We start from the raw sequence: 25,642 nt of genomic DNA on the forward strand, positions 1-25,642 counted from the left end.
CCTCTACTGCCCCTTCCGTGGCTCCTGTTCTCAATCAGGCTTCAGTCCCTTTTCAGGCCTGGAGTTTTCAGCGGCTTCTCACTCTTGCCGGGGGTCAGCGCCTCGTTGTTCCTCCTTGATTCCCTTAACCCTCGTGCCTTTGTTTAAAAGCCTCTTCAAAACCCCAGCTGCCAATGCAGCCTGATTCCTACAAGATCTGCTTGTTAGAGGAGAGCGCAGGAGTCGGTGCTGGCCAGCAGCCCAGTCACTGCAGTTAGCAGACCCTATTCAGTAGCAGGTGCAGTCCAAAGTACAGATGATCTGGTAAGGGACAGAGCACCTGCGCAGGGGGCAGCAAGGTCCCAGCTTTTCAACACAAGTCCATGTCTTCAGGATGGAGTTTATTTCTATGTCTCTTGACTCTTCCGACTGGTGTGTGTGTGTGTGTGTGTGTGTGTGTGAGAGAGAGAGAGAGAGAGAGAGAGGGAGAGAGAGAGCGCGCGCGCGGGAGGGAGGGAAGGAGGGAGAGAGGCGGGCAAGGCTTCTCTGAACAGACGCTTCAGAGCTGAGATTTTGGACCAACACAATTCTAGGCTCACTAAACCAGAAGTTCAGATCTATGGAGAGACTCTGTGTGTGTGAGTGTGTGTGTGGGGGTGTGTGTGTATACTTTCCTTAGGAGAGGGAGTGTCTCTGATCCTTCCCCTCAAAGGTAAATAATAGGAGCCAAAGCTTACCGGTGCTGGCTGTGTGTCAGTCAGGTTCTGAGTGCTTTACTTGCCTCAACTCTCAATCCTGGCAAAAACCACATTAAGCCGCATCTAAGCTACGCCAAATTTCCTGATGAGGGCACTCTGGCACAGAACCCACGGCGCCTGAGGTCTTTTGGATTCGGCGCCCTCTGAGTGGGGATGAAGAGTCTGGTTCTGGAGTCTGCTGCTACCCCTCCACTCCCACCCCCTCACCACTCAATGCTGTCCCCATGTCTGACTCTGGACCTAAGAGAACTGTGTGTGTGTGTGTGTGCGTGTGTGAGAGCTGCACGTGCTCAGAACCTAGCGCCATGCCTGGCACGCAGTCGAAGGTGTGGAGTTATTCGTTGACTCAGCGACGAAATTTTGCCAGGCAGCGAGGACGGGGGCAAGTCCCAGCAGCTGACAGCTCCGGGGGCATCAGGCAGACTTTCCTCCGTGGAACTTCCTCCCCACAGCCCGCTCCCCAGCCAGTCCCAAGAGCTGCTTTGCCTCTGCAGGACGGGGAAAGGCAGAGCAGGCAGCGCCCTGAACAAACCAGAAAAACTGCCCTACGTCGCTCGGGAGCGCACGGCAGGGCACGGTCGCAGCCGCGGGAGCCTGCAGGGGCGAGGAGGGCCTCCCTGGGCGAGCGAGCGTGCGCCGCTCACCTGCCTCGCCCCAACCGCGCCCCGCCCTGTGGGTGGAGTGTGAGCGGGGTGGGGTCGGGGTGGGGGGGGGCAGGCAACCTTGGACTTTGCACCCTCAGGTGTGTAGGCGCTGGCCGCGGGCAGAGGCGCTCAGCCCTCCTCAGCCGGCCCATGGAAGCGGCCGCGTGCCCGTCGGCCGCAGACGAGCTGGAGCTCTCGGCCCTCGGGGGGCAGCCAGACGAGCAGGCGCCTCTCAGTGGAGCGGTCACGGTCATCCAGGCACCGGTGGAGGAGGCCTGCCCGCCGCAGGTGAGGTGCCGCGGCGCGCCGGTGGGGCGGGCCCCGCAGCTGCGAGTTTCGGGGTTCCCGAGCCTTCTCTGGGCAGCTTCCGACGCCGGGGGTTCGAGCCCGCCCGCCCGCCCGCACCGGCCCCTGCGCCACCCGCGACCCCGCAGCGCTCCGGGAACCCCCGTGCCGGGTGTGGCCGCGCCGCTCTGGAGAACCGGACTCCCCCAGGATAAAGCTGGGCTCTTTAATGAAGTTTATTTTCTCTTTCAAGTAGTGAGAACGAGGGTCGTAGACGGAGTCACCTCCTTTCCTTAGGAATCTCGCCCGCCTGCTTTCTACCCTCCTGACCTCTCCAACTCCGGCCCCCACCCCCGCCTTCCGCTCCCTAGCCCCCATCCCCCACCCACCGTCCTCGCTCCTCGCCCCAGACACGAACACTTTCTGTCTTCTCCCGGCCTGGCCTTCGGATTCCGCGGGGAGGCGGAGAGGGGAAAAAGCCGCAGGAGCCAGGGGCCTGGAGCTGGCCTGGGAGGGGGTGAGCTCGCTGTGTTCACATCAGAGGAAATATTTGCAAAGTTCTTGTCCCAAGGAACCAAGCCCCCTCTGCTGTCGCCTCCTTTGGATCCCTAAGGAAGTCCCTCGTGATGTTTCGACCGAGCAGATTTCTGATTCAACTCCAGCGGTGGTGGCAACAGTATAGGCTCCCATCAAATGCTTGTAAAACATCAGAGACTTTGAATTCTGGGCCATCCTTGTGATTAACCGCCACCACTGGCTTGGTGTTTACTGGGTATAAGGAACTTCCCCATTATCTGTATAAAGAGCCTGATGGCTCCAGGCCCCACGTCTCCGTCCTGCCCCTTTTGGTTACTCAACTGTTGATTTTGGGGACAAACAGGAAATTCAGAGGTTCAGAATATGGCTCTGTATGCTTTCCTGAAAAGCTTGCTTTTACTGGTATCCTAGAGAGTACTTGGGCACTTTATGAAATAGAAACACCTGGGAAGAGTGAAGATTGTACACACATGGTCTGATCGCCAGGCCAAGTGTCTTCAGCCATGCACCATCAGGCAGAAGTCTAGGTTTGGGAACTGGAGATCCTTGTCTCACATTAGAGAGACCTGGGACACCTCAAGCCTCCATGTTTTGAGACTAAGTCCAGTGATGAGAGTTGTGGTGACAGCTTCACCACTGTAAGCTGTGGTCCAGGGTCAAGGCTGTCAAAGGTGGAAAGGGAAGGTGCCCAGCTGTGCATCTGTGAGGCCTGGCGGTGCCTGGTGGCAAACAGTTGAATTGTAGAGCGTGATACCCATGTAGGTGTCAGTATTTTCCAATTGGTTAGCACCTGCCCCGTAGCGATTGCTCTTTCATGTTCTAAAGACTTCCTTGTTTGTTAGGTTATACAGGTGTCCTGGATTTCCTTGTGAGGTAGCTTTGTAGGTCTTTCAGTAGGAAAGCTCTGGTGAGCAACAGAAGGGAGTGAAGGCCTAGGGCTATGTGAGCACTCGAGGACATTCTAGAAATGCCTGAGCAGGAAAAATCTTTAAAGGAGACAACCCATCACCCACTCTGGTAATTCTTTTGTTTTGTTTTGTTTTGAAGAGTGAGCTGACATGCATTTAAACTCGGGAAAGTCAATTAGTGTAGGGTCACTAAGCATGCTGGCTTGCACAGGACAGAACTCAGACACTTGAGAGTTTTCTGTTTGGAGCTGCTTAAACTGTGTACTGATTTCCATTTTCAAATGCAGCTTAATTCCGTATATTTCCATTATGCACCTGTTGCGTACCTACATGTGCCAAACACCTGTGATACATGAGTGCATTTATGAATGTTGTCAGTGTTGTGATTTGATAGGCGAGGAAGCTGAAAAATGAGCCTCTCAGTGCCCAAGAACTCTCAGTGCTGCCTCTGACATTCTGTCACCTACGCTGTTTCTGTTGGTTTAGTCTCGATCGTTTAAATATATAATGTGACTTATAATTTGTACTCACTTATTATAGTTGCCTAGATTAGATATTGCTAATTTCTTTAAGTTAGGTAATTTATAATTGTAATTTAAGTGAAATAGGAGTATGGAAAGAGTTGGTGCTGGGTGAGTGGATGGGTGGATGTTGAGGAGTAGGGCACGGTTCTGGGGTCACAGGAAATAGACATCTCATACTGTGATGTCCTCCTGGTTGGCACAGCTGGGCTGCAAGAATATGCAAAGACAGTGGGAAGAACTTCTTTTCCTCTCTTGATCTAGGTTTGAGGGTTGGGGGAAAGGGATACAAGCCATAGAACTCTGCCTGCTGCCACTCTGAACACAAGGTCAAAAGTGGAAAAGAAATTATGGTAATGAGGTGGGACTAGTTTCCTTCTATGGCTCATACGTGGGCTCTGACTCAGGTTTCAAATAGAAATCTCAGAGACATTTTAAGCGATGGCAGCATCATTAGAATAATAATAAACCAGTAAATTGGTAAATTGGTGCTTTTGAGGTAGGCAAGGCTTATGGGAATGGGCTACCTAAAAATTAGCTCCGTTGCTACATGTTGTTCGGTTCAGGATAAAAATCAACTGGCTCTTTTGTGCTTGGATCAAACAGCAAGGGCATTAAATCCCACACTGAAGATTGGAAAGTATAGATTTTCCTATATGCTAAGCAAATTTTCCCTGATTACCTAACATCTGCTCCTGAATGAGTTAACAAGAAGCAAGCTTCTTGGATCCGAGAGATAGGTAGTCCTGCCGTTGTCACAGGATCCTGGGTCATGTAGTTAGACATTTACCTGAAGAGGCGAAATATCTGGGGGAGTGGAGTGTTCAGAGGAAATCCATGAGGCTTCTTGAGCTCCGTCATGCAAGCACAGAATGAAAGGGCGGCTTACAAATATCTCTGGAAAGCACCCTGTGGGAGAAACTGCCTGTGGGCACTCCTCATGACCCAGAATTTGGGCAGGAGAGAATGAAGAAGCCGCTGAAGGAGGCACTGTGTCTCTGTGACCCGGTTTTACAGGTGATTGAGATAGCACAGACGGTATGCACTGTATCAGAGCTTCTTCAGCCTCAGGGGACATGGGAATAGTCTTGGACCCCTCTGAAAAGCACTAACCCCCCCATTTGCTTCTAATATGCAGGCAACTGAGAAGCACTGTATGTTGTTGCTCTGTTCGGAGTGGGACAGACCACTCTCTATTGACTGAATATATTGAAAAAAAAAATCCCTTAATCATGTAAGGGAAAGTGGTCAGTGGTCTTGTTCTTGGCTGAGGACAGCACAGAGAGGCATGCTGGGTTATAGATGGGCAGCCTTGGGCTGGACCAGGAAGTGGCATTTCCCATACGTAAGGGCTGTGTCAGTCGGAGCTGAATTCCTCCAGGAAGTCACAAGACTAATTAATGATCCTTCAAACCACAGGAGTCCTAATTTGTGATCCCTGAGGGACAGCAGCAGGCCTAAGTGGCTCAAGAAGTGCACTGATGCTCATCCTGTGGCTTATTTGAGACTCTGTATTTCCTTTGGTGTTAAGTTTTATGGTCTTGGCTGCCACTTATACAAGGGGCTGAAAACAGCGCAGGCTCATTTTGGTGGCAGTGGTTCTTGAAGTGGGGACATATGTGTCTGTCCCCCAGAGTTCCTTGTACTGGATCTTCTCTTTGCCATGTCCTTTTTGGAGCCCCTGGCTTCTGTGGCATTGGAGCAGTTCTTCAGCCTTGAGTGGGAGTGAGAGGTGGCCTTACCCCTGGACTCCAGAAATACACTGAAGACTAATTTCCTCTCTCTGGGTGCTCCCATCACACATGACAGTCTGGGTCCAAGAGTCCTTGTAAGGTGCACTCAGGGCCTCTAACTTGGGAGGCCCAAGTGTGTGGTGTAAAATGGGGAAGTTGAAGAACCCTCCCTCTATGTGGTTTCAATTTACCTTTGAAGATAAAGCCGTTCTCTGTTTGCATTTGGAATGAAACCACACAGGGCAGTCAGTCCCAGCAGCAGATGAACCGTGGAGACAGCTCATGTACTGGGTGGGGAAGAAGAGGGGTTTCCACAAAAGGGTGGGAGGGTTCAGACCAGAGGTCGCAACCCTGGTAAAACAGCTGATTCACTCAGACGTTTAAAATGACAAGCCAGGGCCTGCTGCCATCTCCCCTACGACTTACGTCATCAGGTGCAGGTGGGCCTGAAGTCAGTGAAAACCTCTTCCACGGGTGATACTGAAGTGCAGCCAGGCTTGGGACCTCTGAGAAAGTGTGAAATGCATTCTCAGTGTAGACGAGTCGTTTCCTTTCCTGCTGGCCACCACCAAAATAAGAATGGGGTAGAAATGAAGCACTGTTTCCATTCAGGAGCCGGCCTCTGCAAGTGCTTTGTGGAACAACGTGTCACCTGTGTCATCTGTGCACTCGTGTCACCTGTGCATCAGGTGTCTGAGGGGTGACTGTTCTCCTTGGTGGAGCGCCTAGTATTTGTCTCACAGATGCTTCATGTACTGTATTCTGTTTTTTTTTTTTTTTTTTTTTTTTTTGACAGGCAGAGTGGACAGTGAGAGAGAGAGAGAGACAGAGAGAAAGGTCTTCCTTTGCCGTTGGTTCACCCTCCAATGGTCGCCGTGGCCGGTGCACTGCAGCCGGCGCACTGTGCTGATCCAAAGGCAGGAGCCAGGTACTTATCCTGGTCTCCCATGGGGTGCAGGGCCCAAGCACTTGGGCCATCCTCCACTGCACTCCCTGGCCACAGCAGAGAGCTGGCCTGGGTGAGGGGCAACCGGGACAGAATCTGGCGCCCCGACCGGGACTAGAACCCGGTGTGCTGGCGCCGCAAGGCGGAGGATTAGCCTGTTGAGCTACGGCGCCGGCCCCTTATTCTATGGTTTTTACAACAACCCTAGATTTAGTATTTGTATACAGAAGTTTTCCAACATGGCAGTTTGGCTTACCCTTCTTCAACTTTACGATGATGGTGTGAAAGTAACAAAGGTTCAGAATATATGTTTTTAAGTTTTTCTTTGTTTATTTAAAAAATTTTTAATGGACACATGATAGTATACATATTTATGTGGTACTGTGTGATGTTTTTGACACAAATATAAGTACAGGGCAAATATATGTACTTCCTCAAACATTCGTCCCTTCTTTTTGGTGGAAACATTTGGAATCCTTTCTTTTAGCACACACACACACACACACTTGGGGGAAGCACATTATTGTTATCTGTAGCCACCCTACTGTGCAATAGAACATTAGCATTTCTTTCCCCTATCACTTGCATTTCGCCCTGTATCCAATATCCTCTTGTGATGCTGGATAGTGGTGGCAGTTCACATCTACCAGTCAACCACATACTATGACTAGGGGAGAGAACCAGTAGTCTACAGTGTATTGTGTGGCTCACCTGAGATGTTCAGTAGGTTAGGTAGATTAAATGCATTCTTGACTTAACGCTATTTTCAGTTTATGATGGGTTTATCAAGATGTAATTCCACCACAATTGAAGGGGCATCTGTGTTTTAAAATTCAGGACATTGGGGCCTGCAAGTTTCAGTAGCTTGCTTAAAGCTGTCTGCCTTCAAGTGGTTTACTTCGGATTCAAATCCAACCAGGTATGTCAGATAGAGAACTACGTTTCTGTTCTTATCGTATTCCTTCATATCCCATGGTGTATTCAGGTATGGTGCACCAGGTGGGGCTCAGATAGTGGGACTCCTCCAAGGCAGTCAGGCAAGCTCATGAAAGTCCCCACAGTGAGGCCGGGACACTGTGCACAAAAGGGAGAAGCTCTAGTGACACACAGCAGGGATTAGTCCGGGCATATTTGAAATGGGCTAATGCATACCTTGAAGGTCTATTAGGATTAAGTGGAATGTCTTTGGTGCTCTGTAAACCACAGCAGTTCTGATTGCTTATTTTGACCCCACAGTCTGCCTCACTACACCTGCTGCAGCTCTTTCCTACTGTCTTGTGCCTTTAACATAGAATGTGAGGCCACAGCACTAGCCTGTTCATTCTTTTCTTGGTGTGTCCATTCTAAACTACCCATACTTTTTTTTAAAGATTTGTTTTATTTATTTGAGAGGCAGAGTTACAGACAGAGAGAGGGAAAGACAGAGAGATCTTCCATCTGCTGGTTTGCTCCCCAAATGGCTATAATGCCCAGAACTGGGCTGATCTGAAGCCAGGAGCCAGGAACTTCTGGGTCTCCCACATGAGTGCAAGGGCTCATCCTCCACTGCCTTCCCAGGCCATTAAAAGGGAGCTGGATTGGAAGTGGAACAGCGGGGGCTCAAACTGGCACCCATATGGGATGCTGGTGCTGCAGGTGGAGGCTTATCCTACTATGCCACGGCACCGGCCCCACTACCCCACTATGCATCATTTTACCCTTAATTTTTAATTCAGTTCTTGTGTCCCCAAACTTTCCATAGGACACTGGTGCACACCACAAGATGGTCCAGCTGCTCTGGCAGTGATCAGTATGTTGCAACCTTTCACTTTCTGTAGCTTTCAATTTCACTACTTGCCACTGACACCCACCCTGAACGCATCTGCTGGCCAGTTCTGTTGAGTCAACACCCTGCATGATCTTTCAGTCTTTCTTGGGCTTGGAATGCCTTCAAAAACCCATCCTGCAAAAACCTTGTCTAACCTTCCCACCCCAGAGTGCCAGAGGCTCCGTTCCGCCCCGATGCAGCTTTTTGTAAACTTGATTCAGCAGTGCGCAGCCCTTGATGTCTGGAACCTTCTGTCTTCATGTCCGTATCATTCGCCCCTAAACCCAATGATTGCCTCACGTTCTTCCTTTGCTTTTTAGGGCAAGAAGGAAAATCCCTGGAGCTCCTGCAATAAGAATGTGGTGGGAAGGTGTAAACTGTGGATGGCCATCGCCTCCGTTTTCCTGGGTCTCATTGTAGTAATCATCATAAGCTTGTGTCTTGTTGGAGGTAAGAGGATGCAAGTGTGACTGAGGTGCTTTTAAGAGCTTGTTTAAGGCTTGTGGCTTACACGGAAATGGAAGATGTGCTAGTTGCTGCTCATTAGTTACGCTGCAGATTTAAATCTGGCTTGGAATATGTTGTATGAGTGGGAGATATGCATGATTCTTGTTTGTTTTATTTATGACATTTTGCTTGTTGTTTGTTAATTTTTTAAACCCCAAAAGTATGGAGATCAATGTTTTACTTTAAACTCAGCTCATTGGATCTTAAAGATGTGTCTTAAATATTTCTCTTAAGCACTATATTTTATTACATCTTAGTATACCTGCTTATTTGAAGTTTTTTTTTCTGTGTAATTTGGCAAAAATAATTATTGTATACCATCTATTGTTATTGTAATAATAAAATAATGAGTAATGTATTTGAAGAGTTTTAGAAAAAACTTTACCTATAAGCTGTCATTATTTTAACTTATTTTAAAAGTAATTATTATGTTTGTAAAACAGAAGGTTATCTGGTACTAACTATATACTTTACATGTATAATGTCCTTTTATCATTTGTTTTGAATTTAAAGACAATACATGTTCAGTTACCAATAAACTCATCTATGTTATTAGTATTTCTTTTTTTTAAAGATTTATTTTATTTATTTGAAAGACAGTTATAGAGAGAGGTAGAGACAGAGAGAGAGGTCTTCCATCCGATGGTTCACTCCCCAGATGGCCGCAATGGCTGGAGCTGCATAGATCTGAAGTCAGGAGCCAGGAACTTCTTCCAGGTCTCCCACGTGGGTGCAGGGGCCCAAGGACTTGGACCATTTTGTACTGCTTTCGAGACCATAGCAGAGAGCTGTAATGGAAGAGGAGCAGCCAGGACTAAAACTGGCACCCATATGGGATGCCAGTGCCTCAGGCCAGGGTTTTTTAATTTTTTAAATTAAAAAAAATTTTTTTTTGTTTGACAGGTAGAGTTATAGACAGTGAGAGAGAGAGAGAGAGAGACAGAGAGAAAGGTCTTCCCTCCACTGGGTCACTTCCCAATTGGTGGCCACGGCCAGCGCGCTGCACCGATCCGAAGCCAGGAGCCAGATGCCTCCTCCCGGTCTCCCATGTGGGTGCAGGGGCCCAAGCACTTGGGCCATCCTCCACTGTCAGGACGGGGTTTTAACCTGCTGCGCCACAGCACCAGCCCCTAATATTTCAATAGATTTTATTTTGGTCTTTTCTTAGTCTTAGAAATAATTTGAGGTCCGATTTTTCTTTAGTCATGTGGCCTATCTTTGGGATGTTAATATTACACTGAGATCTTTCTGCCAGGTGGTGAGAAATTCTTCAGGTCATTTTTTTATGGTGGCAGGATGGAATCTTCCATGTGATTTTAAACGCTTTTAGGTAGATTCCAGTTTTTATAATTACTGGTGTTACTTTTTTTATAGTGTACTCATAGCAATAGAGCACCCTCCAGTGGGCAGTCTTTTCAGTCTCAAAAAAGGGAAGAAAAAAGTCACTTTTTGTGTGGGGGGTGATGGTAGGGAGGCGCTCATCGGGGCTGAGATTCCCCTGACGGTGATGGGCCTCCTTGAGGATTTGGGTTTAGTTGGACTCTCAGTAGCAAACCCAGTCCTAGGCTGGTAGCAAGAATGGGGAGCCCCTGAGTCTCTCCAGAGGGGTGCTGCAGAATTCTCCTTAGGAACTACATTTGCCATTCACTTTCTGTTTCCCTTTCTCTCAACCCCTTAACCTCCTGTCTCAATGTTTCATAGTCCCTGAAAGAACAGGAAAACCATGAAGATATTTTCAATCTACAGCATGGAAGTTTCTTGGCCAGGGGCTCTGTCCCCTAAGGCAGCAAGGGCATTGTTTAGGTGAGGTGAGTGATTCCTGAAGGTTTTGGGTAGGAAGAAGCTAAAAGATCCCATATCTCTTCCATCTTGCTGAGGACAACAGTTTTGGTGCGAGCCTTGATACTTCCTCTTCACGTTAAATCCACATGGTGGATATTGAAACTGAATTGGGTCACACAGTCTTATCCTATTGCAACCAGTTGGTTCTACTGAAAAATCACAGCTGATTTGCCTGTGGGGAATCTGTGGTTCTCTCAAAGGATGATGCAACAGGTGGCTTAGCATTCAGGATTCTGAAACACAAGACCCATGATTTGTCTTCCATTCTCACAGAGTCATCTAATCCCTTCAACTCACAAAGAGCAAACTGAAGAGGAAGGCATTCCCTTTCCCTCAACAGTTTTTCTAGGGATGTGAAAGATCACAGGATAAGATGCAGGGAAAAATTTTTTTTGAACTTGTACAAACTTCACTTTGAATTTTTTTTGATGATTTATTTGAAAGGCAGAGTTAGAATTAGAGAGAGAGGGGGAGAGGGAAGGAGAGAGAGAGAGAGAGAGAGAGAGAGAGATTGAGAGAGATTGAGAGATCTTCTATTAACTGGTTCAGTACCCAAATGGCCTGGGCTGGGCCAAGGCTGAAGCCAGGAGCTTTGTCTGGGTCTCTCACATGGGTGCAGGAGATCAAGCACTTGGGCCATCCTCTACTGCTTTTCCCAGGCCAATAGCAAGGAGTGGGATCATGGAGTGGGATCAGAAATAGAGCAGCTGGAACTAAAACTGGTGCCCATATGGGTAACTCTCTATACCACAATACCAGCCTCTTCACTTTGAGTTTAATTGTAAATTGTAAATTTGATTGTAAATTTGTGCTTTAGCATATGTTAATATGTAAGAGAGGTTTTTCAAACTTTTTTTAAAAATCAAGATAATACATTTACTTATTTTTTCTTTTTTTAAATTTTTTAAATTTTTTTTTTTTTTGACAGGCAGAGTGGACAGTGAGAGGGAGACAGAGAGAAAGGTCTTCCTTTGCCGTCGGTTCACCCTCCAATGGCCGCCGCGGTAGGCGCGCTGCGGCCGGCGCACCGCACTGATCTGAAGCCAGGAGCCAGGTGCTTCTCCTGGTCTCCCATGGGGTGCAGGGCCCAAGGACTTGGGCCATCCTCCACTGCACTCCCTGGCCACGGCAGAGAGCTGGCCTGGAAGAGGGGCAACTGGGACAGGATCGGTGCCCCGACCGGGACTAGAACCTGGTGTGCCGGCGCCACAAGGTGGAGGATTAGCCTAGTGAGCCACGGCGCCGGCCACATTTACTTATTTTTTCAAAGATTTATTTATTTTATTTAAAAGCAGAGAGAGAGGGAGAGAGAGAGAGAGAGAGAGAGAGAGAGAGAGAGAGAGAGAGAGAAACTGACAAATATACAGAACTTCTATCCACTGGTTCACGACTCAAATAGCCACAACAGCAGGGGCTGGGCCAGACTGAAGCCAGGAGCCTGGACTTCCATCCGGGTCTCCCATGTGCGTTGTAAGGGCCCAAGTACTCAGGCCATCTTCTGCTGCTTTCCCAGGCACATTTTCAGGGAGCTGGATTGGAAGTGAAACAGCCAGGACTCAAACCAGTGCTCATATGGGATGCCACCATTGCAGGTGGGAGCTTAACCTGCTGCACCACAACATTGGCTCAAGGGCATACATTTATTTTACTTGACAACTCAGCCCTTCAATGTTTAGGCCTTCAGGGAAGGCTGAAAAGTTGGTAATTACCTAAAAGGCATTCAAAAATAATACATGTTCAGATGCTCATAAAAGCCATCTATGCTGTTAATATTTTATTATATTTTCTTCTAATATTTTTTCTTTCTTGTTTATTAAAAGAATTTGAAATCAGATTTTTTAAAAGATTTATTTATTTATTTGAAAGTCAGAGTTATACAGAGAAGGGAGGAGAGTCAGAGAGAAAAAGAGTGGACTTCCATCTGCTGGTTCACTCCCCAGATGGCTGCAACGGCCAGAGCTGAGCCAATCTGAAGTCAGGAACCAGGAGCTTCTTCTGGGTCTCCCTCATGCGTACAGGGGCTAAAGGTCTTGGGCCTTCTTCTACTGCTTTCCCAGGCTACAGCAGAGAGCTGGATAGAAGTAGAGCTGCCAGGACTAAAACCAGCGCCCATATGGGATGGCAGCGCTTCAGGCCAGAGCTTTAACCCACAGCACCACAGCGCCAGCCCCTGAAATCAGATTTTTTATAGCCTTGTGGCTACCTATAGGATTCTAATATTATATTGTGATTATTTAGCTGAGTCATCTTACTGTCATCTCTGAAGCACCCACAGAGCTCCTCTGGGGGAAGCTGGGACCGTCAGAGGGAAGTCCCTGTTCCACCTCTTTTTATACCTATGGCATTGTCCTATCCTCACTAAAAATTCTTTCCTGAATTTTAAAAAAAATATTTATTTATTTATTTGGAAGGCAGAGATAGGGAGAGGAAAAAGAAGGGGATGGGGAAAGAATCTTTCACTCCCCAAATAGCCACAATGGCTGTGGCTGTGCCAAGCAGAAGCCAGAAGCTAGGAGCCAGGAGCTTCTTCTAGGTCTCCCACATAGGTGCAAGGGCCCAAGGACTTGGGCCATCTATTGCTGCTTTACTCAAGCACATTAGCAAGGAGCTGGATCAAAAGTGGAGCAGCCAGAACACGAACCGGTTCCCATATAGGATACCAGAACTGCAGGTGGAGGCTTAACCTTCTACGCCACAGCACCAGCCCCGCTTCTCCGAAAAAGTCTTTCTTTTTGTCTCAAAATTATTCTCTCTTTGGATAATTTATAGAACCACTTAGGCATCATCAGGGGCTCTCCTTTCTTCATTAATTCATCCCAGTCAGGGAGGGGAGACACCTTGAGTAACATCTTATTAGTGAAACTCTGGTTTGGTTTGGGCAAGATATTCTGAATATTGCAAAAACCGAACTGTGACGAGTAGGTGGATGCTGAAAAATACGGTTTAAGGTTAGGACACTCTGGGGACCCTTACATGACATCCTCTTCCAGTGCGTTCCCCAGAATCCTGCCTGGCCCGTCTAGTCTCTTAGTATACAGGTCCTGCTTCGAGTGGGAACGCTGTGGTACTGAGATGTAAGCAGGGACTTCCCAAGTGACGCGGTGCTAAGTGGATGTGTTGTTTTCTGGGAGGAAGAGCTGCATCTTAACATATCACATGGTCCTGGCAGACTGACAGATTTACAGGGCAGTGCTCCCTAGTGCACAGGGACTCACGGGAAAATCCTAGGCTGACAGCATCCACAGTCTGTAAGCTGCCAAGGTCCTTGGGAACAGAATTGAACCTCCGTAGACCCAGTGTCTTGAAGTTGCGTTGCAGTTTCACCTTTCAGATCTCCAGTGTTTTCCCACCTGCCCAAGACTGACCGCTTTAGCTGTGCTCTCCATGGTGCTCCCTCCAGCTTCCTCTGACCCGGAGACCTTCGATATCTCCTCTTTCTAAGCATGCTCAGGTTCTTCTCGATGTCTCAAAGGCACTAGCATCATATGTCCTTCAAGACAGTCTTCCATCAGGCTTCTTGCTACTTCATTTAGATATTTCCCCCATCTCCTTTCACTGGCAAACTTCTGGAGGGATCTGCACCTGGACCTTGTCTCTTGCTTCCTCCTAAGCCTCTGTACCAACTGGTTCCAAAGGAGCCAGGATCTGATCAGTTCCTCCTGAGGTATTGATATCTGCTGTGGAAATCCATGTGGTGTTATGCAGCTCACACGTGTCCATTGCAGCATTATTTATTTATAAGAGTGGAAAGCTGAAGAAACAATACCAGATTTAAGAAAATAAACCTAACATGAACAGTGTGAAGCCACTAAAATGATCTTTATAAGAAATATCAAACCATGGGCTTTTGAGATGATAAAAACAACAAAAGAATCCACACTAATAAGCATCCACAAAAAGCAAGATACAAATTACCTACTCATTAAGACCTCAGATTTATAATAAAAATATATGGGGGGCATAGGATATAAAGTATTGGGGAAAACAACTCAATTAAAGGATTGTGTGTGTGTGTGTGTGTTTGCTTTGTTACAGTTTCCAGTACTTTGCAAGTTTTCGGCTATGGAGGCATGCCTTTTATTATCAGACAAAATAATGTAATGACTTACAAGCAGTAGGGACTCAGGGATCATTCCCTGAGTTTGGAGTCCCCAAGATCTCTCCTAGATTCAGTGAATTGCTAGGAGAGCTCACAGGACTCGACATACAGTCAGACTGATGACTGTGATTTATTGCAACACAAGGAGGCATTAAATAAGAATATTCATGAGAGTGAAATCCAGAAGCAACAAGCGTTGGAGCGTCCTCTCCCAGTGGAGTTGCACAGGGCTCTCTTAATTGCTCTGACAGCAGGTTGTGACAGCGCATGTGAAATGTTTACTTAGCAAGCACACTATAGATTCGGTGCGCAGGTTCTTGATTGGGAGTCACCTCAGCAGCCACATTGTTTGTACGAACAGCAGAGGCATGGTGAGTCACCTTGTCAGGGCATGATGGGAACCCTTTCCCCAAATCCAGATTCCCAGACCTCAGCCAGGAGCCAACACTGAGCAGAAATCCCAGACCTGCAAACTTAACCCCATTCTGCACGTTCCTTGTCCCTATGCCTCCCATTTGCAGAGTTCCTTGAGGAATCAGTTGCAGGATTCTTACTTCTCTTTACCTTTCTTTTCTTCATAAATGCTGAGTTTATTCCCCTATGGCCTCTTCAAAGTTCAGAACAGCTGCTGCTGCTGCTGAAGCGTGGGATATAAGAGGAAAGCCTATGGCAACAGAAGCACCTGGTTCCTCCCACCCACGCCTTTCTCAGGGTCAGAGAAGTGGTCCTCTGTATGTGCCAGCCGCTGAGCCAGGGGAGCAACTTGGCAACTAGTGCCGGTTTGTGGCTCCTGGCTCCTGACTCGGTGTGGTTTTGCCTGAGCTCTAACTGCTTGCCAGCCCATTAGCGAGCAGTCATTGGAACTGAGCAGCGATGCAGAGCTCACTGTCCGGGACCGTCCTTCCTGCACAGCCTGCAGCGCTGAGTGCAGTTGGGCCTCCCTCCTGCAAACAGAGTGCGTCTGCGTGCCCATCCCCTGTCTTCAGGACGTGGGCCCACACACTCGCCTTCTACCCTCAGTGATGGCAGTTTCTCACTCTTCACCGTCTGCGGTAGCCCAGGACTGGGAGGTGATTCCCCCAAGTCGCTTGCTCCCACCCCCAAGCCTCCACCATCCATGTCCTTCCCTCTACTGTCCCCCAGCCCTTGCCTTGACACCTGTGTACAGAGCTTAGCTGCAGGCTCAGCGGGGCAGGCAATCATGTTCCTCCCACGCCCTCCCTCTCTCCAGCCTCCCGCTGGCTGTATTCCGTGCAATCTGAGAGTCCTTTGGCATAAAACAAACACAACTTCCAGGATGGGGGAGGCAGGCGTCTGTCGGTTACTTACTCAGTTTTCCCCAGTGGAGAAGGCATTTCAGCGTATACTTGGTTGTTGTGTTCACCTCTATCCTTCATGAGGGCTCAACAGTGTATTTAATTGCATCAGCCAAGGGAACAAGGAAGTTCGATATGTTATGCTGCTGTGTTGACTTTCTATTTCCACCGTGCCCACTCTCTTTAGTAACGTATGTTGACGAAGATGAAAATGAGATATTTGAATTGTCATCAAACAAAACGTTCTTTATCATGCTGAAGATTCCAGAGGACTGCATGACTGAAGAGCAATTGCCTCATCTGCTCACTAGAAGGGTAATTATGTCTCACTCATTGTTCACTGGGTTCCTGATGTTGGAACGGGCGTGCTGCCGGAACAGTTGGCAGAGAGCTAGAGAGTAAGTAGCTGGGACTCCTTGTCTGGGTTTTTTAGGAAATTGATGCCATATTTTGCCTTTTATTTTTTTTTTTAACATTCTGTGAGATATTATTATTGCTTTATTTATTTATTTATTTATTTGAGAGGCAGAGAGATAAAAGGACAGGGGAAGAGAGAGAGAGAGAGAGAGAGAGAGAGAGAGGCAGGGAGGGAGGGAGGGAGAGAGGGAGGATGCTGCCACCCACTGGTTCACTCTTCAAATTATCTGCAATGGCTGGGGCCGAAGCCAGAAGCCAGTGCAATCCAGTTGTCCCATGTGCGTGGCAGGAGCACCATTACTGGAGCCATCACTGTGTCTCTCTGGGTCTGCACTGGCCAGAAGCTGGACTCAGGAGTCAGAGCTGGGAATCAAATCTAGACACTCCAGTGTAGAATGCTGAGTATCTTCACTGCTACTCTATTTTTTTTTTAAAGATTTATTTATTTGATATTTAGAGTTACACTGAGAGAGAAGGAGATGCAGAGAGAGAAAGAAATCTTCCATCCTCTGGTTCACTTCCCAAATGGCTGCAATAGCTGGAGCTGGGCTGATCTGAAGCCAGGAGTTTCTCCCAGGTCTCCCATGTGGGTGCAGGGGCCCAAAGACTTGGGCCAGCTACTACTGCTTTCCAAGGCTAGAGCAGAGAGCTGGATCGGAAGTGGAGCAGCCAGGACTTTAACTGGCGCTCATATAGGATGCCGGCACTGCATCCATACGGTGGCTTTACCCACTATGCCACAGTGCTGGCCCCCTCACTGCTACTCTAAACACCTACTCTGATGCAGTATTCTCTGAAGTTCTAATTCAGAGGGAAAAGCCTCTGGGAGGACAGTGTTCCTTGTACTCATCTGGTCTTCCATTTGCGTCCATATGTAGTACACATTGAGGGTCTACGATATGTTAGACACCCTGCCAAGTGCCAGGGCTGCAAAGTTGGCACCCTCAGTGGGCTCATAGTCCAAGTGGAAGTGGAAGGTAAAAGCAGTGTGGTGTGTTCTATTACTGAGGTTCACACAGTGTGTTTTACAGCTGCAGTGGAGGGGCGTCTAAGCCTTCTGAGGTAGGGATGGAAGCTCCCAGACCTAATATTGTAGGGGGTTTTTATGGCGTCTTCCTTGTGGACGTCCTCTCCAGCCTACCCCTCCTTGGAGGGTGGGAGCAGTGTGGAAGGATCAGCTCTTAGTGTCATGGCTTAACGTGCCTGGTGCCCAGCCTCCACCCAGGCTCACCAGGGTCACCCCAGAAGGGAAGGCACTCCTATTCCAAAGGTTTAGGAACAGCCCTGTGTCAGGAGTTGGAATTAATGACCAAATCTTAGAACAGAAGATGCACCCAGCACCCCTGTTACTCTGGAAATTATAGGAGTTCTAGAAGCTCTGTGTCAGGAATCGGGAAAGAGAGTTACAATATTTGAACAGTGTGCACTTCCCCTTGTTTTACTAGCCCCTCACCCCGTTCTTGGTTAGCAGTTACCGAAGGTCTCCCGATAACCTAGGGAGGCCTCCTCTGTCACTCCGGAAGCTGGCTTCTAGTTAACAACAGTATCAGACCCCCGCCCGTCAGCTCCCCGGGCTCCTGTGTCTGTTGGCACCAAGCCTCGTCAGCAGTGTGGGAGGCAGTGGCCAAGGGGAGGTGAGGCCCCTGCTTCAGGTCTTTGGACCCATGGTAGACATGTGACTGACAGCTCCGCAAACATGAATAAGCCCTACGCACACTGCACACTACTGAGTAGAATCGGAGCAGACACAGACAGAGGTCGAAGTCATCCATTCCACCTTTGAACTTGAAAGTTTGATTTGAAAACTCTGTTGAGAGTCTACTGTGAGCAAAACTCAGTGCTAACCCCTGAGGGTGAATGGGGGTGGGGAGGGAGCAGAAGAGGTTGGAAGGGGCGGGAGAAATAATCCCTACCTCAGGGCTCTCAGTCCTAAAGGAAGAGGGAGGCATCATTATTGAGTATGGTCTTCATTGTTACTGTTTCTGGTGCTTAAAAAACCTCTGTCTGTCTAGCATGTGCACCCTCCTCTGTGGAAGTTGCTTTCGTAATTTTTGAAGTTTCCTAGTACTCAAAATTCCCTCCCCTCTCCTCCCCTCCCTTCCCTCCCTTCCCTCCCTTTCCCTCTCCTTCCCTTCACCTCCTGTTCCGTTGCCTTCCCTCCCCTCTCCTCCCCTCCCTACCCTCCTCTCCCCTTCCCTCTCCTACCCTTCCCTCCCTTCCCCTCTCCTTCCCTTCACCTCCTCTTCCCTTGCCTTCCCTCCCCTCCCCTCCCTTCTCCTCCCCTTCCCTTCCCTCTCCTACCCTTGCCTCCCTTCCCTCTCCTTCCCTCCTCTTCCCTTGCCTTCCCTCCTCTCCCCTCCCCTTCCCTCCCCTCCCTTCCCCTTCCCTCTTCTACCCTTCCCTCTCCTACCCTTCCCTCCCTTCCCCTCTCCTTCCCTTCACCTCCTCTTCCCTTCCCTTCCCCTCTCCTTCCCTTCACCTCCTCTTCCCTTGCCTTCCCTCCCCTCCCCTCCCTCCCTTCCCTTCCCTCTCCTAACCTTCCCACCCTTCTCCTCTCCTTTCCTTCCTCTTTCCTTCCCTCCCCTCTCCTTCCCTTCACCTCCTGTTCCCTCTCCTCCCCTCCCCTCCCCTCCTCCGCTCCCCTCCCCTCCCTTCCCCTCCCTCTAGCCCCATGGCCATGTCCATGCTGGAGGGCATAACTAGATCCCAGCACAGACTTTCTGACTTATGCTGGAGCTCACCTGCTAGGGAACAAGATGTCTAAGCTTCCAATGTAAATTTAAAAGAAATGTGAGGCAAATGCATTCACCTCGTGTTCTCTGGTGCTGTTAGGTTAGGATTCCTATCTCTAAAACATGAGCAAAACACTGACCAAGGCCCAAGACAAGATTTTGTAACATAATGCCAGTAGCTGGTGTCCAGAATATAAAAGCAATCATCTCAGACAGAGAACAAGACAGACAACCCAAGGGAAAGAGCAGAAATGAGTAGGCAATTAGGAGGTGAGCAGTCCCGAGAAGTTAATAAACACCTGGAAAGCCTCATTAGTAAGCAAGGCAGTCCAAATTAAAGCAAGGTGAAGCATGATTTTATGTCCTTGACTTGGCAGACATTGTAAAGTCTGGGATGTGGGGAATAGAGCAAATATGCATTGCTGGAAGAGAGGAAAACGGCAAGCAATTTGGCAAGATTTGGTTACATGGAGGCATGCCTGCCCTTGGATCCAGCAGCTCAAGTTCTTGGCATAGAGCCAAGGGAAACTTACATGGCCAACGAGAGCTGCAGGGAGGTGTTCCAGGACAAATTCCTTCAGCATAATTTGTAAGGGGGACATTGGAAGCAAAGGTCAGTATCAGTAGCGGAATGCATGACCTGGTGAAATCATTTCTGAGGTCTGTGAAGTAGCTGGACTGAGTGACCTTCACTGAGATGTATCTTATGCCTAAATGTGAAATGTGAGAGAAAAAAAAAAAAAAGAGAGAGAATCTTAGAGTGTAGTACCTTGTAGTTGAATAAAAGCTAAGTTACGTGATACGTTGGGATGATGACGTAAGGGAGTAGTAATTTATAAAACTGTACAAGGATAGGATGCAGGTCAGGTTCAGGATGCTCATTAGCACTAGGGGAGGGAGGGAGGAAAGCCAGATAGGGTATGGGAGTGGCTTTGGCTTTGTTTGGTTTCTTAAAATAAAGGGCTGGACCCCACACAGAGGGCCCCTGACTTATGACTGAACTTAGAATTTTCAACTTTGTGATGACATGAAAGCATGCTTGTGCCATGTTTCCCACGGCCAGGACGCTATTTGATGAGACATTCACCACCTTATTATGAAATAGGCTTTGTGTTTAGGTGGCTCTGCCCCACTGCAGAGCAGTGTGCGAGGCAGCCCACGTGGAGCCGGGATGCTCGATGGGTTAGGTCAGTGAATGCGCATCCCTAATTTAGGATGGCTCAGTGGAGACCCGTCATCCGTTGAAGCAGAAGTCATAGTGGAACACAGGTGTCATTGTTTTTCATCATGTTTGCCATTTTTCTTGGGTGCAGTAAAACCTCTGTATCTTTGCCATTCCCTGCTAGGTCCCTTTGGGGCAGTTCTGTTCTCAAACATGGCTCTCTCTCGTGACAGAGAAGCTCTGGAGAAGGGAGAAAGAAGCCCTTGGCTGCTGATGTCCGGGCTCTGAGTGGCCTGTGCTGCCGTCTTCGTCTCCAGGGTCTTCTTTCCCTTCCAGGGACTGGGTGGTCCACAAAGGCCTCCGGGGCCCACACGACTTGGAAGAGACGTCGAGAATGCCTGGCCGAGTCGCTCAGTCCTTATAAATGAGGCGCTTTTTGATGACTGCTGGCTGGAGTTCTGGCTCGTGGCGGGCTCACATGTTCCTACTTCCTGTCTCAGAGGCGCTAGCTGAATTAATGCCTAGCTGGAGTGGAAAGCCCTGTGTGTAGAAGCAGCTTAGCTTTGCCAAGTGCCGTGTGATATGATCCGTCAGTTATGTGTGCGGTTTTGTTTCTGTTTCAGCTCACAGATCTGTACAGTACTTCGCCGTCTCTGCATCGTTATTTTACTTCGGTTAACATTGTGGACTTCAGGTGAGAGCATGGAGCATTACATTTTGGTCTGTCTGCCTCTGAAAAGGACACCCTCCCAACCCCCCACGCCCTGGCCACCATGTACCTGGAAGGAGCCAATGCTAGAATCACAGTGTCAGTGCCAAGTGGGTGTTTGGGGACCAGGTAGCTCAGTCCCCTTATTTTACAAATGAGAATAAAGCAGCCCAGGTTGACTGAACCAAGGTCAGGCAGAGAGAGGAAAAGCCAGTCTCAGGTAAATTATTCCTGTTTAACAGCAAATGTCCAAATAAGCTAAGGAGAGACATAGAAAAGGGTCTCAGGTGGGGATGTGATGTACTGATGGAATCTATGTGCTGGCTTTTTCTTAATGTGCTGCTGTTGCATTTGCGGTGTGCAAGTGATACAGAAGTACCATCTCCTTGCTTCGTATCAAATACGTGAAGATACATACTTCATGAAAAGTCTGCCTTCTCCCTTCTCTCTCCTCATTGTCACTATCAATAACTGCTTGTACTCCCTTCTAAAAAGTTAACAGCCATCAACAATTTGGTGTGCATTCTGATTTGTGTGTATTTGCTGTAGATATCATACCTGTATATAGACACTTTTTAAAAAAGATTTATTTATTTACTTGAGAGGCAGAGTTACAGACAGAGAGAGAGGGAGACAGAGAGAGGTTTTACAGCCACTGTTTCCCTCCCAAGTGTCCGCAACAGCCGGAGCTGGGCTGATCTGAAGCCAGGAGCCAGGAGCTTTTTCCAGGTCTCTCTCATGGGTACAGGGGCCCAAGCACTTGGGCCATCTTCTACTGATTTCCCAGGCCACAGCAGAGAGAGCTGGATTGGAGGAGGAGCAGCTTGGACTCAAACTGGTGCCTGTAGGGGATGCTGGAACTGCAGGTGGAAGCTTAACCTACTATGCCACAGCGCCAGCCCCAAGACACATATTTTTGTTGTTGTTTAATTTCCTTCCTAATCTTTCACATTCTTATGATGTAGACAAAGTGTATAGGAGTCATTTCATTATCCCTTTGTCCCATTAGGATGCCTGGGAATGAGTGAAACAAGGTTTACATGGCAAAGCCTTATTCTCCACTCTACCTAAGATGTCTCTGGAACATGACCATCAAAGCTTGTATTACATCCTGAGCTCCACTCTCAAACCATCCATTGTCCTAACCACAGTGTTAGTAGAGCTGGGAGAGGAAACATGTAAAGCAGGTGGCAGCACCAGGTTGTTGCACCAAAACAGACCCGATGTGAGAAATCATGTACACTGGCAGGCTGCCTTGTAGACTCCCAAGATACAAGTGGTCGATGGTCACATCTTTGGCATTTGTTCATTTTAAATCATGAGGTGCAGCAGAGAAGGGACAAACACAATCAGACTCAACAACTTTCCTCCGTGCTTTTGCCCCAACTTGCAGTTCACAGACTGCAGAAGAGCATGGTACAGTCTGTAGGGCCGCTCCAAGAGTCCAGCCCTAGTTTATGGGTCTGGAGGAGCTGAGATCATGTAACGGGGTGGAGTAGACATTGGGAAAAGTCCATCAGAAAATGTGGCTAGGAATCCAACCAACACATAATGTTAGAGAATCTGTTTTTAAGTTATTTGAAGGAAAACCTCAGGAAGTTTAGTTCTGTTGGATAAAGAAATTGTCTCTGGAAAACGTTTTTGCTTCATTTTTTAAAAGTTTAGGCTGAGTTTCTAAAATGCTAAATGCATCAGCCAAAGCCATTGCTCCAGAAAGATGCTGTCACACATGGTTGGGAACCCCTGCATCCCCACACCTCTGGCTGCTTGTTTGTGTCTACAGGGGACGCTGACCTCACTTCTGGGCTGGTCCAGCAGTGGCCTGGAGTGTTCTTTGGTTTAGTGTTTGCTAGTCCCACTCCAGTGGTGGGCAGCTAGGGAAAAGTCCACAGGATTCACTGCTTTCCTGAACGTTGCTCTCCTGCCCTCAGAATTCAGCCTCATGTCTGCCAGTTCACCCAGGGAGCTGGTCTGTTGAGACTGGGAAGGGCCAGCCAGGCCACGTCACACAGCCTGATCTTCTCATTCAGCTCTGACTTGGTCTTCTGAGAGCCAGCCTGGCTATTGTCAAGAGCCAGCCCAAGCTCCTGGCCTTGGGAATGCAGAGTGACTGCCTGGTGGAGGCGTTGGCCATCATTAGCAGTAATTGGAGTGTAGACCTCAGGGGACAAATAATGACACCTGCAAACTGGGGCAGCTGGAATGCAGTTTGAAAGTGCAATTTCCAGCATGTCTGTAGTGGCATCGTTGAAACTATGAGTTTCTTCAAGTTCCAATTCTGTATTATTGGGTTTGGCATAATAGAATTTATAAATAGCAACTGAATTGTCAGTCACACCAGTGTAAGAACTTTGGCCTATGTGACCTCTGACCACAAGAGGGAGCTCTTTACCCATCCTTACCAAGAGCAGTGGGCTGATTGACACCTGGGACTGGTGCTACTGTAAAAGCTGCCCTTGGGTGCAAGTCTCAGATGTGATCTCCTGTTAATTACTTTATTACAGGCTCTTAATCTGGGCCACCTTGAACCTACATAATAGAATGACTGCGAAAAACCCAAATATTAAGGTAGCATTTAACAAGCTGCTTAAGCTACTAATTAACCAAGAATAACCCCATGATTACTTTTATTTTGGAAATGGGAAAAGCATGTTCGGGAAAAAAGTGAACTCCTTTATTTAAGTCCATTACTAAGAGTTTCAAGGCTTTGTATTTCTGCCTGAGGGGCCTCTGTAACTGAAAGTGGGACAGAAATGGTTCTCACTTTGGGAACAACCTGGGGAGGGCGATTCCCAGTGAACACAGGGCGGGCCCTGCGTTCAGTTCTGGAGGCAGCCAGTGGCAGGGAGCTTTGGAGTCTACCTTGTACATTTTATGGGTTAGGTCAAGAACTGGTTAAACTACATAGCTCTGAGGTGCACTTGTGGGGGTAGCACTGAGACTCAGGGAAGGGACTATATGGAGAGAACAGGGCAGGCTTCTTGGCTTGCTGGAAGGGATAAAAGGCAGATACTGGGGCTGATGGCACATCAACCCCTGAATTCTCCCTGACCACAGGGGCCTCATGATGTCTCTCCCTTCAATGGCCTCTCTCAGTGGACATCTTTGGGTTGGGCACCAGGTGTGGAAGAAGGTTAGTGTCCATTTCAGCATCTTGGGATGGACTCCTGGAAGTAGATTCTTCTTGGACAGAACACCTTGGCTGTTGTCTACTCGAAGAACACACAGAACTGAAAAATGTACTGCCCACGTGGATTTCCTGAGTTGTGTTGTGCTTCTGTTGATGTGTTTTAACGTCTCCATTGGTTTGCCTTTCAGTGGTGAAAATGCCACGGTAACCTATCACCTGCAGTTTGGGGTTCCCTCGGAAGATGACGCCTTCATGAGGTACATGATGAATGAGGAGTTGGTGCTGGGCATCTTGCTGCAGGATTTCCGTGATAAGAATGTACCTGGCTGTGAGATTCTGGGCCTGGATCCAACGTCCCTCTTGCTCTATGGTAAGGAGAACAAGCAAGGGAGTCAGAGTCGAAGCGATCAGCCGGTGAACGGGTTGTGGTAGATGGATGGGTTTGGTTTGGCAACTTTGGTGACTTGAAGCTGCATTGAACCAGTGCTTCCTTCATTCCTCACATAGTCCCTGCCTACTACAAGCAGACAGCATAGCTGGAAAAGCAATCTTGGAAATATAAGTGAGGCAGATTGCTGAATGTTTGCTTGTTGCAGTTCACCCACCTTGCAAGCCTACATCCTGTTTCACCAAATCATTAGCAGCCTTCATGGAAATAGTGTGGCTCACAAGAGCATCCAGCATTGAAGAATTTGACATAAGAAGTATAGCAAAAATGTTCAGAAATCATCTCAATTCAGGGAACCCTTTTATTTTTCTGTTGGAAGCCACTGAGTCCTCGAAGAAATTAATAGAGGGGCATAAAAGACAAATTCATTTCTTTCCTTAGAAAATTATAAGAAATTTACTCATTTACTTTTAAAACTAAGAGCTGAATGAGAAAATTGATGTTATTTTTCAACCAGCAAATGCCCCATTTGTCAGACTCAGGAGACCTTCAGCACCTTGCACAAAACCTAACAAAGAGGAAAGGAGGAAGCACATTGGCTTTAAGACTTCGAAATGTTTTGCTTGGAAGCTGTGGCCTCTACTTCTGTTTTAGTCCATTCCTCACTTCGGAGACCACCCTTGGAGGTGTGCTGGCTCTTGTGTAGCCTGCGGTGCTTACAGTCTCAGATATCTTATTGCTCATGCAATCCTTCATAAACTTCTCCTGCACATTAGAAGGTACTTTGTAAATACCGGTCGAATGAATGAAAACGTAAATCAGGAGGAGATGTGGTTAGCAGCAGGGAGAGCAGTACAGGACCAGAAGAGTGGCAAAGAAAGATGAGAAAGTACCACCCAGGATAAGAAGGGACTTTTTTTTTTAATTTTATTTTTGACAGGCAGAGTGGACAGTGAGAGAGGGAGAGACAGAGAGAAAGGTCTTTGCTGTCGGTTCACCCTCCAATGGCCGCCGCGGTAGGCGTGCTGCGGCTGGCGCACCGCGCTGATCCGATGGCAGGAGCCAGGTGCTTCTCCTGGTCTCCCATGGGGTGCAGGGCCCAAGCACTTGGGCCATCCTCCACTGCACTCCCTGGCCACAGCAGAGAGCTGGCCTGGAAGAGGGGCAACCGGGACAGAATCTGGTGCCCCGACCGGGACTAGAACCCGGGGTGCCGGTGCCG

At 48.2% G+C, this 25,642-nt stretch overlaps 1 protein-coding gene across 1 annotated transcript in view; it reads left to right on the top strand.

The window, feature by feature from the left end:
* The first annotated feature begins 1,042 nt into the window (after positions 1-1,042).
* C2H3orf52 (chromosome 2 C3orf52 homolog) overlaps positions 1,043-25,642 on the top strand; it is a 29,555-nt gene continuing 4,955 nt past the window's right edge. The window contains exons 1-5 of the mRNA XM_062180972.1: positions 1,043-1,669; positions 8,439-8,568; positions 16,070-16,197; positions 20,817-20,887; positions 24,221-24,402. Coding sequence (XP_062036956.1) covers positions 1,043-1,669; positions 8,439-8,568; positions 16,070-16,197; positions 20,817-20,887; positions 24,221-24,402 — 1,138 coding nt within the window. The remainder of the gene's footprint in view (positions 1,670-8,438; positions 8,569-16,069; positions 16,198-20,816; positions 20,888-24,220; positions 24,403-25,642) is intronic.

The sequence above is a fragment of the Lepus europaeus genome, chromosome 2 (assembly GCF_033115175.1).
Source record: "Lepus europaeus isolate LE1 chromosome 2, mLepTim1.pri, whole genome shotgun sequence".
Classification (NCBI taxonomy): Eukaryota; Metazoa; Chordata; class Mammalia; order Lagomorpha; family Leporidae; genus Lepus; species Lepus europaeus.